Below are 17,128 nucleotides of genomic sequence, written 5' to 3' on the forward strand. Positions count from 1 at the left end.
GCGTGTGTGTGTGTGTATGTGCCCATGCTTGTCTGTGTGTGTGTGTTTCTGTATGCATGTGTTTATGGGTGTGTTGTATGTGTGTATGTAAGTGTGTGTTCACATGCATGTCTGTCTGTATACGTGTGTGTATGCATGTGTTTATGTGTGTGTATATGTGTGTGTGTGTGTGTGTGTGTGTGTGCACACGTGTGCGTGTTCTGACCATCCAGGTGACCAGTCACAGTTCTCCCACACACAGGTGGCTGTCTCAACACTGCCAAACATCTTTAGTGACCCAGACGCTCTCATTGCTTCCGGGTCAGTGACCCTTGAACCTGGCCACTGACCACACCCCCTTTCATTGCATCACTATACAACATTTATCCTATTTACAGTCAATCATTGAAAAAAATCACCTTTTCTCTCAGAGAAGATTAGTACATTTCAGTGACTAAGTCACATTAATGAGTAAGCAACTCCTAGGAGTTAGTCTTTAAATTTCTACAAATTTCTATGACTTTTTAAAGGCCAAAAGCCATGATTTACTGAAGAAATATTAAACTTCTCTACTTATAATAGTTAAACATGGTATTATATGTACCATCCAACATACAATTAATTTCAAATAAAAGACTTTGCATTAAAAAAGTGCTTTTCAGCATAATCTTTAAGTCATAAAATGATATGGTAAAATTTAAAATATATTAACCTTAATTTGTGTAAGCAGTAATGCATGAAACTAGTGTTGATCTCATAAAATAAAATAAAAAAAATAAAAAAAAACAATTGCAGTGTAATTTACTTTTGGGGGCATGGAGCTCGGAGGAGGGAATGTTAACTATATAAAATAATGTAAAAACCATGAAGGAAAGTCTTTTTGGAGCAGCACTGAGTCCTCAGAGGGGAGTGTCGTAGTAGTCTGCAGGCTGGTCAGTAGGGGGCGCTCTCTGCTGCTGCTGCTGCTGCTGCTGCTGCTGTTGCTGTTGCTGCTGGTGCTGCTTCATCAGCTCCTTCACCTCCTCCTCCAGCTCTGGCGGGATGATGAACTGGTCGTCGGGGTCGGGCTGGGCCGGGGCGGCGAAGTAGCCCCCTTGCTTTTTGGCGGGGGCGTCGGCCGCCACCTCGATCAGGTTGTGGCTCTTCTCGGGCGGGGCCACCGAGCCGTTCCCCCGGCGCCTGCCCAGGGTGGCGGTGTTTCGGCCGCAGTCCCCTCCCCCTGCCCCGCCCCGGCCCTGCGGGGGACCGCACCCCCCACCGGCCCAGCCCCCGTCCGGCTCGCCGCCGGCGCCAGGCTCCGCCCCCGCGTCGGGGGCCTCTGGGGTGGGGGGTGGCGGGGGCGGCAGGCAGGCCAGGGCCCGCTCGCGGGCGCGCAGGCAGTGGATGTCCACCTCCACCTCCACGCGGCTGCCGTTGGAGAAGACGCCGGCGATGGGCTCCTCGTCCTCGCTGTCCAGCCCGTTTTCGGAGAGCGCGCTGGAGAGCTGCCGGCGGAAGGAGCCGGCCAGGCAGACGGCGTGCAGCGCGCAGCAGCGCGGCTCCGAGGGCAGGAAGGCCCCTCCCCCGACTCCGCCCCCGCCAGAGGCCCCGCCCCCCAGGTGGGGCTCGTGCAGCAGGCCGCCCTGCGGCGGGTCGTCGGAGGCCGTGGAGCCCACCTCGCTGCTCATCTCCGAGGCCGAGACCTCGCTGCTGATCTCGCTGCAGGACGAGGGCATGGGCAGGGCGTCGGCGGCGGCGTGGGGGGCGGGCCGCTCGCGGATCACCACGCTGAGGGGCGGGGCGAAGGGCCCGGGGCCGGGGCTGGGCGGCTGGCAGCAGCAGCAGCAGCAGTCCTCGCTCACGTTGAGCTGCACCACCACGGCGCTCAGGCTGTCGGTGCAGCCGTAGCCCTGCGCCAGCGTGCACAGCTTCTTGGCCGCCGCCAGCGCGTCCGGAACGTTCCGCACCGCCTCCACCGCCTCGCCTGGTGACACGCTGTCCCACAAGCCCCGGCTGCCCAGGATGAAGAACTCGTCCTGCGGCGTGAGGGCCACCGTCTGCACGTGGGGGCGCGGGATCACCGACGGGTACAGGAAGGAGTATCCCATGATCCTCGTGGAGTCCGTCACGCCGTTCACTTTGTTGTCCTGTGAGGTTCAGGAGGGAGACGGATCATCAGTGAGACAGGGAGTCCCACCCCCTCTCCCTCAATAACTCCACCCCCTCTCCCTCAATAACTCCACCCCCTCTCCCTCAATAACTCACCCGCTCTCCCTCAATAACTCCACCCCCTCTCCCTCAATAACACTACCCCCTCTCCCTCAATAACTCCACCCCCTCTCCCTCAATAACTCCACCCCCTCTCCCTCAATAACACTACCTCCTTTCCCTCAATATCTCAACCCCCTCTCCCTCAATAACTCCACCCCCTCTCCCTCAATAACACTACCCCCTCTCCCTCAATAACTCCACCCCCTCTCCCTCAATAACACTACCCCCTCTCCCTCAATAACTCAACCCCTCTCCCTCAATAACTCAACCCCCTCTCCCTCAATAACACTACCCCCTCTCCCTCAATAACACTACCCCCTCTCCCTCAATAACTCCACCCCCTCTCCCTTAATAACTCCACCCCCTCTCCCTCAATAACTCCACCCCCTCTCCCTCAATAACTCCACCCCCTCTCCCTCAATAACATTACACCCTCTCCCTCAATAACTCAACCCCTCTCCCTCAATAACACTACCCCCTCTCCCTCAATAACTCAACCCCTCTCCCTCTCTAACTCAACCCCCTCTCTCTCTAACCTCACCTCTCTCTCTAACCCTCACCCCCTCTCTGTCCCCCCACCATCTCTTCCTGAGTCCCCGTCTTTAACCACAGCTGAGCCCAGCCCATTAATAAGCCATGATGCTGTGAGAGGGATCTGTCCTCAGAGAGCTGCTAAATTATGCATGTGTCAGAGACAGTAACAGAGCACTTAACTGAGATCTAATGGGTAATGTGCTTAAGCCAGCACTGCCGAGGGAGATTCCCCTTACAGAGAGGATACACACACACACACACACACACGCGCGCGCGCGCACACACACACACTCATGCTCTCGCACGCGCACACGCGGTACCTCTGTGACGATGGCCTTGTGCTGCCGGACTCTCTGGTACTCCTCGGCCACTCCCACGTTGTGGATGACGGACAGGGGGAGGGGCTTGCCGTCCCTGCACAGGATGGCCTGGCACTTGCCCACGTTGGCGGCAGTCAGCGTGAAGCAGCCGCCCGGGTCCATGGGGTCGTGCTTAATGTGGCACAGAGCCGCCGAGCCACCCAGCTTCTGCCCCGCGGTGCCCAGCTTCCTACACACACACACACACACACACACACACACACACACACACGCACACACACACACACACACACACACACACAGACACAAACACACACACAGACACAAACACACACGCACACGCACACGCACACACACACGCACACACACACACACACACACTCAGCTGTGTGAGTAACTCCTGCTCCACCTGTACTGTAGGTATCTGCCCAACACATGGAGGATCTGTGCTGAGAACAGAAAAGCCCTTTTGAACGGTGCAGGGGTGTATGTGTGTGTGGTCTGTGTGGGAATGGTCACAATGCGTGTGTGTGTGTGTGTTAGTGTGTGAGTCAGTGTGTGTATGTGTGAGTCAGTGTGTTCGTGTGTGTTTGTGTGTGTGTGCGTGTGTGTGAGTCAGTGTGTGTGTGTGTGTGTGTGTGTGTGTGAGTCAGTGTGTGTGTATGTACGCGTACAGGCTTGCGTTAATGCCACAGTGGAGCCCTACCTCTGCATGACGAGGAAGGTGTTGGTCATGTAGTCTTCCTCGCTCTTGGTCTTGTGCAGCTCCTCGGCCAGCACGTCTCCCATGGTGCACTGCAGCAGGTAGGGCACCTCCACGTTCCGGTCCCCGTCGAACACCCCGTACAGCGCCTCCCGGCTCTCCCGAAAGTTATTCACCGAGAGAGCGGCCACACACAGCCTGAGAGAGAGAGACACACACACACACACACACACACACACACACAGACACAGGCACAGGCACACAGACACACACACAGACACCAAATTATCACAATATACAATAGAACCACTCTATGAGCACTGTAGGGTGGGCAGTGCCTGTAAGTGTGCAGATTTTAATGTTAAAGTAAATGGAAAGTGCATTTATACAAAGCGCTCGGTCGTGTGTGATCTCGTGCTCAGTCCCTGCTGTGTCCTACCATTTGTAGGGCGTTCTTTGTACACAAGTCTGCCTCTGATCAGACTCCCAGAAGGAAAACAGGCTGTTTACTGTGCTGGCAGGCAGTCAGCAGGTGTGATAAAGAGACAGCGCTCAGCTGCAAAACATCCTGCTGGATCAGCGTTATGTGAACCTCAGGTTCTCCATAATGCAACATGATCATGTTTTGCATTGCGGGAAAAATGATGTCATGGGGAACAAGTTGGTGTCCTTGGTGGCGGGGTGCTGACTAAAGATCCTGATACCTATGGGTCAGCACACGGCCAGATACAAAGGTTAACCCGGTGGGATATGCCTACAGAGATAGCGCAAGCAGGATCAATAATGCACTTTTTTTTGTTATGATTGACTGATTGATTTGATGACTCAGTGTTTTGCTTAGGTCTTTGAGTAGACAAGGGGGAAGGTGCGTTGACAAAAAAATGCCACATCATGTAAAAAGAAGATTTAAAAAGTCGATGTGGCTGGTGCCGGACGGCCCGTGGCCCTAGGGGGGGTGGGGGGGGGAGAGCGGCCTTTTCGGCTGATGCTGGGGGTTTCCTGCTCTGCTCGGCAAACGGGGTCTTCGCGGCCTGTCTCCAGAGATCCTAACAGGAACCTCCAAAGCTTTCGTTTTCCAGTAAACCCCCGTCTGCGCCCCCCCCCCCCCCGCCCACCCTTTCCCCCCACCCCGACGAGAGAGCGCAGAGGCGTTTAAATGCTCTCCTCGTCCAGACCTGGCCCACGTTTAATTGGTGCGCAGCGCAAGGGTTCTCTCTCTCTCTCTCTCTCTCTCTCTCTCTCTCTCTCTCTCTCTCTCCGTCGCCTAGCGACAGCTCCGGGGCGGAGGAAGAGCTCTCTTTTCAGGGGTGCTGACCGGGTCTTAACTGGACAAATAAAACTCCCTGGCGTCAAAACGCTCGCCTGGCCTGGGCAGGAAGGGCCACAATAAAACTCCCACAGGAGGGGGAGGGGGACGGGGCACAGAGCATTACAGAGAGGGGGGGGGGGCAGACCTGCAGAACGGAGAGAGCGAGAAGAGTGGTGGAGGAGAGGAAGGAGGGGCAGGAGGGATGGAGAGAGTGAGGAGAGTGGTGGAGGAGAGGAAGGAAGGACAGGAGGGATGGAGAGAGGAAGGGAACTCACTTGTTCTTCACCCCAGAGGCCTCTGTGTACCCGTGGCTCCACACCGCTGGGGCCCCGGGGCCCTCGCTCACCGAGAAGGACGCAGGGGACTGATCGATCCGGAAACATCTAATGTTACTGAGAGAGAGAAAGAGAGGGGGGAGAGAGAGAGAGGGAGGGAGAGGGTGAGAGAGAGTGAGAGAGAGAGAGAGAGAGAGAGAAAGAGAGGGGGGAGAGAGAGAGAGAGAGACAGAGACGGATGAGCTTTTTTGGGGAACAAATGCCCTCATAAATAATTCAGCAGCTCTGAGGACGCTGGAAACTCTGTCAGAGCAGCAGCGTGGGCTTGTGTGCGGTTCCCCATCCGCAGGGCCGGACCCAGCAGAGCCTGCACACACAGCCTCACTGCAGTGTGGGGGGGGGCCAGTCTGGAGAGGCCCCAGTGTGGAGGGGTCCCACTGTGGAGGGCCCCAGTGTGGAGGGGCCCAGTCTGGAGAGGCCCCAGTGTGGAGGGCCCCACTGTGGAGGGCCCCAATGTGGAGGGGCCCAGTGTGGAGAGGCCCCAGTGTGGAGGGCCCCAGTGTGGAGGGGCCCAGTCTGGAGAGGCCCCAGTATGGAGCGGCCCAGTGTGTGTGTGGGGGTGGGGGGGGGGGGCAGTGTGGTCTAGCTTACTTGAGCAGCTCCAGAGTCTTGTGGTCCAGGGAGAGGCGGGGGTTCCCGGTCAGGTCCAGCTCCTGCAGTTTGGGGGGCAGGTTCTCCGGGAGAGTGATCTCACTCAGCTCATTACAGCTCAGATCCACACACTGAGGAGAGAGAGAGAGAGGGGTCAGCATATACACACTCTCTCTCACACACACACACACACAGGCACAGACGTGCACGTACACACAGTGTACATGTGTAAAGTTAAAACACACACATCGTCCCGTGCTTGTTGATATGACAAACAGTGGCAGGTTTTCGCTGCTATTTTGGTTTGCTCCCTCATCATGGAAAAAATCTAAATCAATAGAGCAGAGTTTGGCTCCTCAGACCCGCAGTGAGGCACAATGTCACTAAGCTGCCTGTCCCCACAAGACCTGTGCTGAGACAAACACACACATAAACACACACACACACACACACACAGACACGCTCACTCTCACACACACGTGCACACACACACACACACACACACACACACAAACCCTTTCACATGACTGTAGATTACAAGAGTTCTCTAAGCTCTGGCAGCAGGCAGGTACATCACAGAGTGGGGCTCCGAGCTGCGTGTCATTCTCACATGCACCAGTAGGGGTCAGCATGGCACACACATTATATCCCTCTGTGTGCAGGGGTCAGCGTTGCGTCACTCACCCTCAGTCTCTGTCATACGCACACACAGGCATGCGGTTACCGTTAGGGCATTGACCTCCACTCTCACAACCTCTCTGAGGAGCAGATACGCACACGCACACGACATGCGCACGTGTGCTTACGCGCACACACACTCACACACACACACACACACACACACACACACACACAACTGACTGTGACTCTGACACAGCAGTACTATAGCTGATAGCCCACAGCCAGCCTGCTTCCCTTCTCACAGCAGGGTCATGACGGGTTGAGGGGGGGGGGGGGTAAGGATGGGGGGGGGGGGGTCGTTCGTGTCAGTTCCCCAGCGCTCAGCGGGTCAGACAGGAAACAGGAAGCGCGGACCCGCTGGGTGACCACGGTCATGGCGGACAGTACAAGGACGTTCATGGGCTGAGGCCAGCCCCCCAATCAGGGACCAGAGCTCTGGGTTCACACACCTGACTCAGAGTCACACAGCTGGAGGAGCAGGACTGAGGGGGAGCTCTGCTCAGTGTGGAGCAGTTACCAGTGTAGAGCAGTGATCAGTGTGGGGCAGTTATCAGTGTAGAGCAGTGATCAGTGTGGGGCAGTTACCAGTGTAGAGCAGTGATCAGTGTGGAGCAGTTACCCGTGTAGAGCAGTGATCAGTGTTTAGCAGTTACCAGTGTAGAGCAGTGATCAGTGTGGACCAGTTACCCGTGTAGAGCAGTGATCAGTGTGGAGCAGTTACCCGTGTAGAGCAGTGATCAGTGTGGAGCAGTTACCAGTGTAGAGCAGTGATCAGTGTGGAGCAGTTACCAGTGTAGAGCAGTGATCAGTGTGGAGCAGTTACCAGTGTAGAGCAGTGATCAGTGTGGAGCAGTTACCAGTGTAGAGCAGTGATCAGTGTGGAGCAGTTACCAGTGTAGAGCAGTGATCAGTGTGGAGCAGTTACCCGTGTAGAGCAGTGATCAGTGTGGAGCAGTTACCAGTGTAGAGCAGTGATCAGTGTGGAGCAGTTACCAGTGTAGAGCAGTGATCAGTGTGGAGCAGTTACCAGTGTAGAGCAGTGATCAGTGTGGAGCAGTTACCAGTGTAGAGCAGTGATCAGTGTGGAGCAGTTACCAGTGTAGAGCAGTGATCAGTGTTTAGCAGTTACCAGTGTAGATCAGTGATCAGTGTTTAGCAGTTACCAGTGTAGACCAGTGATCAGTGTTTAGCAGTTACCAGTGGAGAGCAGTGGATCAGTGTGGAGCAGCAGTCAGAGTGGATGAATGGCGATTGGTGTGCGTAGCAGTGATGGGTGTACAGAAAGAGTGCGTAGCCATAGTTAGCATGTAGCCACAGTAGCATGTAGCCGTGAGCAGCAGCGCTCGGGACGTCCTGACCCAGAAACTATTTACAGCACCGCTGCCTGGGCAACCCACCGCAGCGCACATCCAGAACCCATCCGCGCGTTGCCCACGGACACGGGGAGCGCGTGCCGCGGTCAGACCCGTAACCCACGGCAACCGATAAACGCCAGCGTCGCGCGTCGCGGCACCGCGCGGAAGCTGAGCCCGTCCGCCGGCGGTTCGCGGGCCGCTGAGGAAGAGCCCGGAGCCGGAGCGCTGGAGTCACCTTCATCTCCATGAGCTGCATGACCTCGGGGAAGACCTGGATGCAGTTGGAGTGCGCCACCAGCGTGTGCATGCGCCGGCAGCTCAGGATGGTGGTGGGCACCGCCTTCAGCTGGTTACCGCTCAGGTCCACCTCCTCCAGCTGCTCCAGCTTGGCCATTTTACTGAGGGGGGGGGGGGGGAGGAGAAAGAGGGGGAGGAGGGAGGGGGGAGAGGGAGGGGGGAGGGAGAGGGGGGAGGGAGAGGGAGAGAGAAAGAGAGGAGAGAGAGGGAGGGGGAGGAGGGAGGGGGAGAGGGAGAGGGGGAGAGACAATGCATAAGAATTTATTCAAAGCACATTTTGAAAGTATACAGCGACAGCATGCACAGGCCATTTTCACACCAGTGTTGAATTAGTTCACATTAACAATCAAAGTTAAAATTTAAAGCAGAGAATTTCAGAATTTTATCAAAATGAGGGAGAGAGACAGATACAGAGAAAAAGAGAACAAACAGACAGATGGCCAAAGAGAAGACAAATCTTATTCTTCAGATCCCAAACCCTTGTCCTTTCAAGTTGATCCATAGTTTTCTTTTCTGCCGCCCTAATTGGTGGCTGGTGTTTTGAGTGGCGCATACCTGGCAGGGAAGGTCTGTAGGTGGTTGTACGCCAGGTGCAGCACCCGCAGGTGGGTGTGGCCGGTCAGCAGGGGGACACACTTCTCGGTCAGGCGGTTGTTGGTGAGGTAGAGCTCCTGCAGGATGCTCTGGCTCTCTTCCGATAGGCTGGAGGGGGGCAGGCTCTCCAGCTTATTGGCCGAAGCATTCAGGCACCGCAAGCTGAGGAGGAAGAGGGGACGCGGCGTCACTCTTCGTCCCACGGAGACCCGCAGCGCTAACGAGCCGCAGCCGCTCCAGAGAGACAGGAAGTGGACCCCCGAAACCGCCCCGAAGCGGACGGCGTTCCTCAGACGCCGCGGTCGGTCGAGAGCGCCAAAATTAATTGTCATGGCAACAAAAACTGGGTGGAAACCACCAGCAAAAAATGTAGCTCCACCCATTTTTGTTACCATGACAATTCATTCTCCCGTCACTAGGCAATACATAACCGGCTGTAGCGTCACCCTGTGGGTCCAGTGGACCGGCGGTGGAGGGGTCACCTGTCGGCCTTGAGGAAGAGGTTGGACGGCAGCTCCAGCAGCTGGTTGTGCTGGAGGTCCAGGACCTCGATCTGCATGCGCTCCAACCTTTCCGGAAGCCTCCGCAGCCAGTTATGGCCCAGCAGCAGCTTCCGCAAACTACTGCTGCAGAACAGCCTGCGACAGGGAGAGAGAGAGAGAGAGAGAGGGGGTTAGAGAGGGGGGGAGAGAGAGAGAGAGAGAACGGGTTAGAGAGGGGGGGAGAGAGAGAGAACGAAAGAGAGAGAGGGGGGAGAGAACAAGAAAGAATGAGTTAGAGAGAGAGAGAGAGAGAGGGATGAAAGAATGAGTTTGAGCGAAAGAGGGAAGGAGACAGGCAGATAGATAGATAGATAGACAGAGAGAGGGAGAGGGAGAGATAGCAGCATGTTCTCTCCAGCTGATTAAGGAGGGGTTTTCCTTCACAGACTCATTACCATCACAGTCTGGTCTTTGTCCCACCACTGTCAGGGACCGTGAATTACACAGACTAACGATCTGTCTTCCAATAACTATTACTGCAAGTGCCGTTTAATAACTATAATTAAATATGCATGCGATCGTTTATTAAAATGCCTACTATTACATTTCATTAAGCGCAGCGCCGTGGCAACATTTACACAACAGCCGTATTTACATCATTTCACTCCAACAGACCACAACGAACCGAAAAGCAAACAGACTAGACACTAGGAGAAATGAGTGGAACGAGGGAGATAAGAGTCACAGAAAAGGGAGGAGAAAGGGATGGAGGGAGGCAGGGAGAGAGAGAGACAGAGAGAGACAGGGACACAAAACAAGGCGGAGCAGGGTTGCCAGTTTCGTCCGTAAGTACAGCGAGTTTTCTGCAGTTCTCCTGGGGTCTGGCCAGGAGGCTTTGCTTGTGAAAACAGCCACTCTGTGCCCCCCCCCCCCCGGAATGATCTAGAGAGACACGCTCCGTTTCACACGGAGGAGAAAGGGGGTGTGGAAATGTGAAAATGAAACGCCCCCCCCGGAGGGCTGCGTGATAAATCTGCACCCGGGGGACCGTCCAGGACGGAGTGACCCTGTAAGTTTCGATCCGCCCGCCCCCGACCGCGGAGTGGAGCTTGCAGCACCTCAGCAAACAATCGCAGACGACCTCACACACAAGCGCGGAGGTACAGTGACCATCACAGACCATAAAAAACTTATACTGAGTAGGATGACTATTACAGACCCTTTAATACACAAACACACAATAAAAACAACCACCACACACACACACGCGCACACACGTGCACACACACACACAAGCCTGCACGTGCACACTCGTGCACACGCACACAGCTGTGTGAAAGCCGCTCCAAGCTAGAGGCTGTTCTTAAAGGCTCCGCCCCAGGGCCCTGTGATCTCTTAAAAACAGGAAGAGAGAAACGCAGAGAGAACAGAGGCAGCCCTGCCAGAAACCCAGATCATCACCCGCAGATGAAATCCCTCATCCCGACAGCACAGCGAAACACAGTGTGTATGTTTGTGTGTGTGTGTGTGTGTGCAGAAAACACAGCCGACTGCAATTCTATTTTCTAACTGGGGTACGGGGGTAGAGTGCTGGATCGGCCAGGGAACAGGACCGGCGCGGACAAACAGACAGGTAGAGAGAGAGAGAGAGAGAGAGAGAGAGAGAGAGAAACATATGGTGGAGGGAGAGAGGGAGAGAGAGGGAGAAGTGCTGTCGCAGCAATGAGAGAATGAGAAAAGAGTGCTGTGAGAGAGAGAGAGCAAGAAAGAGAGAGCGAGAGAGGTGTGTGCTTCGTTCTGCTCTGCAGTTAACACACACACACACACTCAGCTGGTGTGTTCTTTAACAAAACATACACAGCGCCGCCAAATTAGAATCACGACTTCAGACACTGAGAAACGGCTAACTCCACTGGAGGAAGGCGCTAGCCCCATTAGCTGTTAGCATAAAACACTCACGCACGCACACGTTGCGGTGAGCAGGGGGTGTGAACAAACTGTGGAAAGAGCAGCAAAAGGAAAAAAAAAAACTGCCCTTTAATTTCAAACGTTACCCAAATCAGAGCAGGACTGAATGGGGGAATTAAGGGGCAGAGTTTCCCCTCCTGAAGAAGAGCCATTGCTGTTCTTTGTTGCCGGGGAGATGGGACGGCTCCACAACAGACACCTGGCTCTCCATTGTCACGGCGACGCCCTTCGGTGACCTTTTGTCCAGATGGGTTTGGGGAGGAGGGGGACGGGGTCTCAATTTACAGCATACTGTCCTGCGACAGCTAGCTCAGCAGGGCTGTGTTTGTGTGTGTGTGTGTGTGAGAGAGTGCACGCATGTGTGTGTGTGTGTGTGTCTGTGTGTTGAGAGGTATGGTTGTGCATGCGTATGTGTGTCCGTGAGTGTGTATTGGGAGATAGTGTTGTGACTGTGTGTGTGCGTGCGTGTGTGTGCGTGCGTGCGTGAGTGTGTGTGTGTGTGCGTGCGTGTGTGACTGTGTGTGTGTGCGTGTGTGTGTGTGTGCGTGCCTGTGTGTACATACTGAACACAATGCACTAAAAGTACAACATGACCGCTTTTCTGAGAAGTGCTGTGTGAATAAACACAGAGGTCAGCTGAGTGTGCCGTGTTCCCTCAACGCCTCATCCAGAGGAACTACAGACCCCATGTACCTCAAACCGACTTTCAAACAACCTTAAACAAACCTTACAGCGACCTTACATCAACCTTCAACAAACCTTACAGCGACCTTATATCAACCTTAAACAAACCTTACAGCGACCTTACATCAAACTTCAACAAACCTTACAGCGACCTTATATCAACCTTAAACAAACCTTACAGCGACCTTACATCAACCTTCAACAAACCTTACAGCGACCTTATATCAACCTTCAACCAACCTTACAGGTACCTCAAACCAACCTTCAACAAACCTTACAGCGACCTTATATCAACCTCAAACAACCTTCAACAAACCTTACAGCGACCTTACATCAACCTTAAACCAACCTTACAGCTATAGCGGCTGAGTGGGGGGGGGGGGAGTGGAGCGGTTGAGTGGGTGAGTTAGGAAGGAGGGGGGGAGGGGGAGGTTGAGTGAGACACAGAGGGGCTTGTGGGGGGGTACAGGGAGGGTGGGGGTCGGGACTCACCCGATGGGCAGCTCGCAGATGTGGTTATGGCTGACGTCCAGCACCTCCAGCTTCTTGCTCTCACACACCCAGTCCGGAAGGCTCTCCAGCCTGTTCCTGCAACAACACCAAGGGGAGGGGGGAAGGGGAGGAGTCAAACCACCCTGCTGACCAATAATATCAAATCTCAACCAGTGGCAGGGTCAGAGAGGTCACCTCGCGGGGGGGGCGGGCGAGGGGGGGGGGTTGGAGATCGCCTTTCAGGTCTTTTGTTTTGACGCGGGGCCCTTACCTGGAGACGTCCATGTAGGTCAGGTTACCCGGAACAGGATACACCTCCAGCTGGCTGATTTCTGCGGGAAGGAGAAACACAGGCCCAGAGTGAGGAGGAGACAGAGTGCAGTGACACCGCTGCTGGGCACGCTCACGGGGCACGCTCACTGGGCACACTCACGGGGCACGCTCACAGGGCACGCTCACGGGGCACGCTCACAGGGCACGCTCACTGGGCACGCTCACTGGGCACGCTCACTAGAGATCCCTGTGGTTGCAGTGGACGGGAATATAATACAGGAAGAAGATATTAGGAAGTAAGAAGTGAGTGACAGAGGGAGTGAGACCGTGATGAAATAGAAATTAAAAATGGGAGTCAGAAATTCAGAAGGCGTTAGGCTTTGAGGGTGATAGGGTACAAGTGTGTTAGGGTGCAAGTGTGTTAGGGTGTAAAGGTGTTAGGATGTAAAGGTGTAAGGGTGTCAGGGTGAGAGTGTTAGGGTGTTAGGTGTCAGGGTCCTCACATTTGTTTACAGGCATTTAGCAGACGCTCTTATCCAGAGCGTCTTACGTTGTATCCAATTACACAGATGGATACATACTGAAGCAATGCAGGTTTAAGTACCTTGCTCAAGGGTACAGCGGCAGTGACCTACCGGGGGAATCGAACCTGCGACCTTCAGGTTACAAGACCAGCTCCTTAACCATTAAACCACACTGCCGCCCTTACACCACACTCACCGTTAGAGGAGGCGTACAGGCCCTTGAGCAGCGCCCCTCCCGCGCTCAGGGAGCTGAGCCGGTTCCTCTCGCAGTGCAGCACCTCCAGCCTGGGGAACAGCGAGGCGTCCAGCTGCTGCAGCTGGTTGTCCCGCAGGTCCAGGTGGGTCACGTGACACAGGAGCTCCGCCTCCTCCGGAACCACAGTTTGGATCTTATTCAGCCTGGTAGGGGCGGGGGAAAGGGGGTCAGCGATGGCAAGCATGCACCCCCCCCACACACACACACATGCTCCATCATACATACACATACACACCTACACACACACACACACACGCTCCATCATACATACACACACCTACACACACACACACACACACGCTCCATCATACATACACACACCTACACACACACGCGCTCACACAAACACACACACGCTCCATCATACACACACAGACAGACACACACGGTCACACAGACAGACACACGCTCCATCACACACACAAACACACACATGCTCCATCAAACACACACACACACACACGCTCCATCATACATACACACACACACACTCACACACACACACACGCTCCATCATACATACACACACCTACACACACACACACACACACACACACTCTGCGCCCTAGCGTATGATAACAGCTCATCTCTCTCCCTCCCCTGCTCTTGTTCATTTCAGCACTCGATGAACTCAATCCATCAATCCTGTGACAAAGTCAATTTGACATTTACGTTCCTGGCGCTGGGATTTCACAGACGGTGAATTAAAAGGTGTCTGGGGCGCGCACCAGATATTTAAGGCACAGGGGAGCCAGCGAAAATGAAGCCGAAATAAGCTTCGCTCCTCAAAGCAAAACGGGAGGTGCATTTATTCTGACCTGCGAAGCAACCACCCCCCCCCCCCCACCCCAAATCAAACCAACCAGCCCCAGTGCTGGCTGAGATATGTCAGTTAATAAGGTGACTGATTCAGTTCAACATTAGTTGAACTGCCTTTCCAAACAATCAAACAGGACAAACAGGACAAATCTCAGGCTGGTCCACTTCAAACAAGCCAACACAAACCAACTGATAGGCGGAAGACCACTATCACTGACTCTCTAGGTCATGAAGGAGTTGTCTATCAGTGACACTGAGAGGACGTTTGCCTTTAATGGTGGTTGTGGAATCACGCCCTTGTGATGAGGAAGGGTACTGGGGTCCTGTATCTCCAGTTTGACTCATGACAGAAGAAGGTCAGATAAGGTTCTGTTGAGCCTGTTTTTTTTTGTTTGTTGTTTTTTGTTCCTACAGAGTTAATGATCTGTGCATCTGTAAGCATTCACAACAGAGACTGAGGGAGAGGGAGAGGGAAGGCTTTAGATCCTATTAGAAATGTAGAAGTGTGTATGTGTGTAAGTGTATGTGAGCGAGCGTGTGTGTGTGTGAGGGTCAGCGTGTGTGTGTGTGTGTATATATATGTGTGTTTATATAAGTGTGCGTGCGTGTGTATATGTGTGTGTGTGTGTGTATAAGTGTACGTGCGAGTGAGCGTATATGTGTGTGTGTATATAAGCGTGTGTGTGTGTGTGCATGCGTGAGTGTGTGTGTGTGTATATAAGCGTGTGTGTGTGTACAATCCAGCGTGTGTGTGTGTGTATATAAGTGTACGTGCGAGCGCGCGTATATGTGTGTGTGTGTGTGCGCGTACGTGTGTGTGTGTACGATCGAGCGTGTGTGTGTGTGTGCGTACCTCAGGTCCACCTGCTTGGCTCGGACGTGGCGCAGACGCGGCAGGTCCAGGCAGCTCAGGTTGTTTCCCGCCATGCACAGCCTCTCCATGGCGACCAGCCGGTGCAGCACGGGCGGCAGCTGGCCGAACTGGTTGAAGGACAGGCCCAGGTAGCCCAGCTGCTGCAGGTCGCCCAGCTCCGGGGGCAGGGTCCGGACGCTGTTCCCGTCCAGGAGGAAGATCTGCAGGCTGGGGGGGGGGGGGGGGGGGGGGGGGGGGAGACATTAATCCTGATCTCGATGGTCATGGCGCTCTTACTCTACAGCAGTGGTCTCCAGCCCTGGTCCTGGAGAGCTGCAGGGTCTGCTGGTTTTTGTTTTCACCTTAAAATCTGCACCCAGCTGAGATCCAAGACACCAGGTGAGTTGAGTTAACTGTGTAATCAACTGCTCTCATTGATTCATGAAGTGCAGAGTCACTATGAGAACCAGCGGACCCCAGAGCTCTCCAGGACCAGGACGGTGGCGTACAGGGCCCCGCTGGGAGACGGGACAGGGCGGGACCCTGAGGGTCACTGTAAAACTTTATCTCGCTCACTTCCGTTTCCGATTTGCGCAGTACCGCTTCTCAGAGAAGGGCTTCCCCCTTTACCCTGCCCTTTGTGGGCTTCACACACACACACACAGAGACACACACACACGGACATACAGACATACACACACACACACACACAAAATATCAATAAAAAATAAATAATAATAATACTTAAAGATCACGAGTAATTCGCTAAACCCGAGCTAGCCTTCGGACGCGATCAGAAATCAGCACAAACTGCCTCAGTCGGGAAGTCTGGGCCTGTTCCAGCGTCTCTTATCTAACAGGCAGCTCCTGTGACGGCGTGTGCTGATATGAGGGCCTGCACTTCACCAGCACGGCTCAGCCTTCAGCTCGGTCCTCTGATGTGCTTCCAAACTGTACGGGAGCAGTGACGTTTGTTTGCCTCAAGGCCTTAAACTGCCATACCAGTGACCGCCAGTAGAGGGGGAACTGCAGCAACCTGTTCCCTGTGTAAGTCAGCATGGGAATTTAACAGGGTTCCAGACATTTCTCCTAGTTCAAACCAGCACGGAGCAAAGGAGAAGGATGTAGGAAGGACTCTGCTTCTGTACACACACGCACGCACGCACGCACGCAAACACACACGCACACACACGCACGGACATACACACACATGCGCACACGCACACGCACACACAATGCGATTCTGCAGACACAGTCCTGTGTTCCTGACCCTTGACCCCTGACCCCTGACCCTTCACACTCACTTGTGCATGGCCCCCACGGCGCTGGGCACGCAGGTCAGGTAGTTGCAGGAGAGGTTGACCTCGGTCAGGGTGGGGATGTCGCAGACGGCCTCGGGGAACTCTCCCAGGTGGTTATTGGACAGGTTGAGGCTTCTCAGCTTGGAGAACCTGGCGGGAAAAAGGACCAATCAGGGCGAGGGAAAAACACACATGACCACGGGCTGCACGGAGAGCAGGTGTGACAGAGAAATTAAAAAAAATACTGCGGTTTTGGCGACAATAAAACAGAGAAAACAACCTCAAGTCTTTTCAGTCTTGGGTCTATTTTGTCCTTAGAGTGGAAGTGTGTGCTTGTGAGGACAGGAAGAGGAGAAGCCGGAAGGCTGTTTAGACGCTTTTTTTTCCAGAGAGCTGGTCTAACCCGCCCAAGCTCCTCCAGTAAGAGAAAGAGGAAAAGTCTCTTCCTGTTGGAAAGGCACCAGTCATTGGCTCCCTGTGGGGCCCCCGGCCAATAGGAAGGGTCACAGGCCCGAGGCAAAGGGCCAG

The 17,128-nt window shown here is 54.4% G+C and overlaps 1 protein-coding gene across 1 annotated transcript in view; it reads right to left on the reverse strand.

The window, feature by feature from the left end:
- Positions 1-90: 90 nt before the first annotated feature.
- Positions 91-17,128, reverse strand: part of LOC118225777 (PH domain leucine-rich repeat protein phosphatase 1-like) — a 24,973-nt gene continuing 7,935 nt past the window's right edge. Inside the window, exons 4-16 of the mRNA XM_035414678.1 lie at positions 16,604-16,764; positions 15,300-15,527; positions 13,568-13,770; positions 12,846-12,906; positions 12,575-12,670; positions 9,431-9,586; positions 8,910-9,110; positions 8,293-8,455; positions 6,022-6,152; positions 5,371-5,487; positions 3,790-3,984; positions 3,084-3,312; positions 91-2,105 (exon numbers count right to left, since the gene is read on the reverse strand). Of these exons, the coding sequence (XP_035270569.1) occupies positions 879-2,105; positions 3,084-3,312; positions 3,790-3,984; positions 5,371-5,487; positions 6,022-6,152; positions 8,293-8,455; positions 8,910-9,110; positions 9,431-9,586; positions 12,575-12,670; positions 12,846-12,906; positions 13,568-13,770; positions 15,300-15,527; positions 16,604-16,764 (3,168 nt within the window). The 3' untranslated portion in view covers positions 91-878. The remainder of the gene's footprint in view (positions 2,106-3,083; positions 3,313-3,789; positions 3,985-5,370; positions 5,488-6,021; positions 6,153-8,292; positions 8,456-8,909; positions 9,111-9,430; positions 9,587-12,574; positions 12,671-12,845; positions 12,907-13,567; positions 13,771-15,299; positions 15,528-16,603; positions 16,765-17,128) is intronic.

The sequence above is a fragment of the Anguilla anguilla genome, chromosome 4 (genome assembly GCF_013347855.1).
Source record: "Anguilla anguilla isolate fAngAng1 chromosome 4, fAngAng1.pri, whole genome shotgun sequence".
In the NCBI taxonomy this organism is placed as follows: Eukaryota; Metazoa; Chordata; class Actinopteri; order Anguilliformes; family Anguillidae; genus Anguilla; species Anguilla anguilla.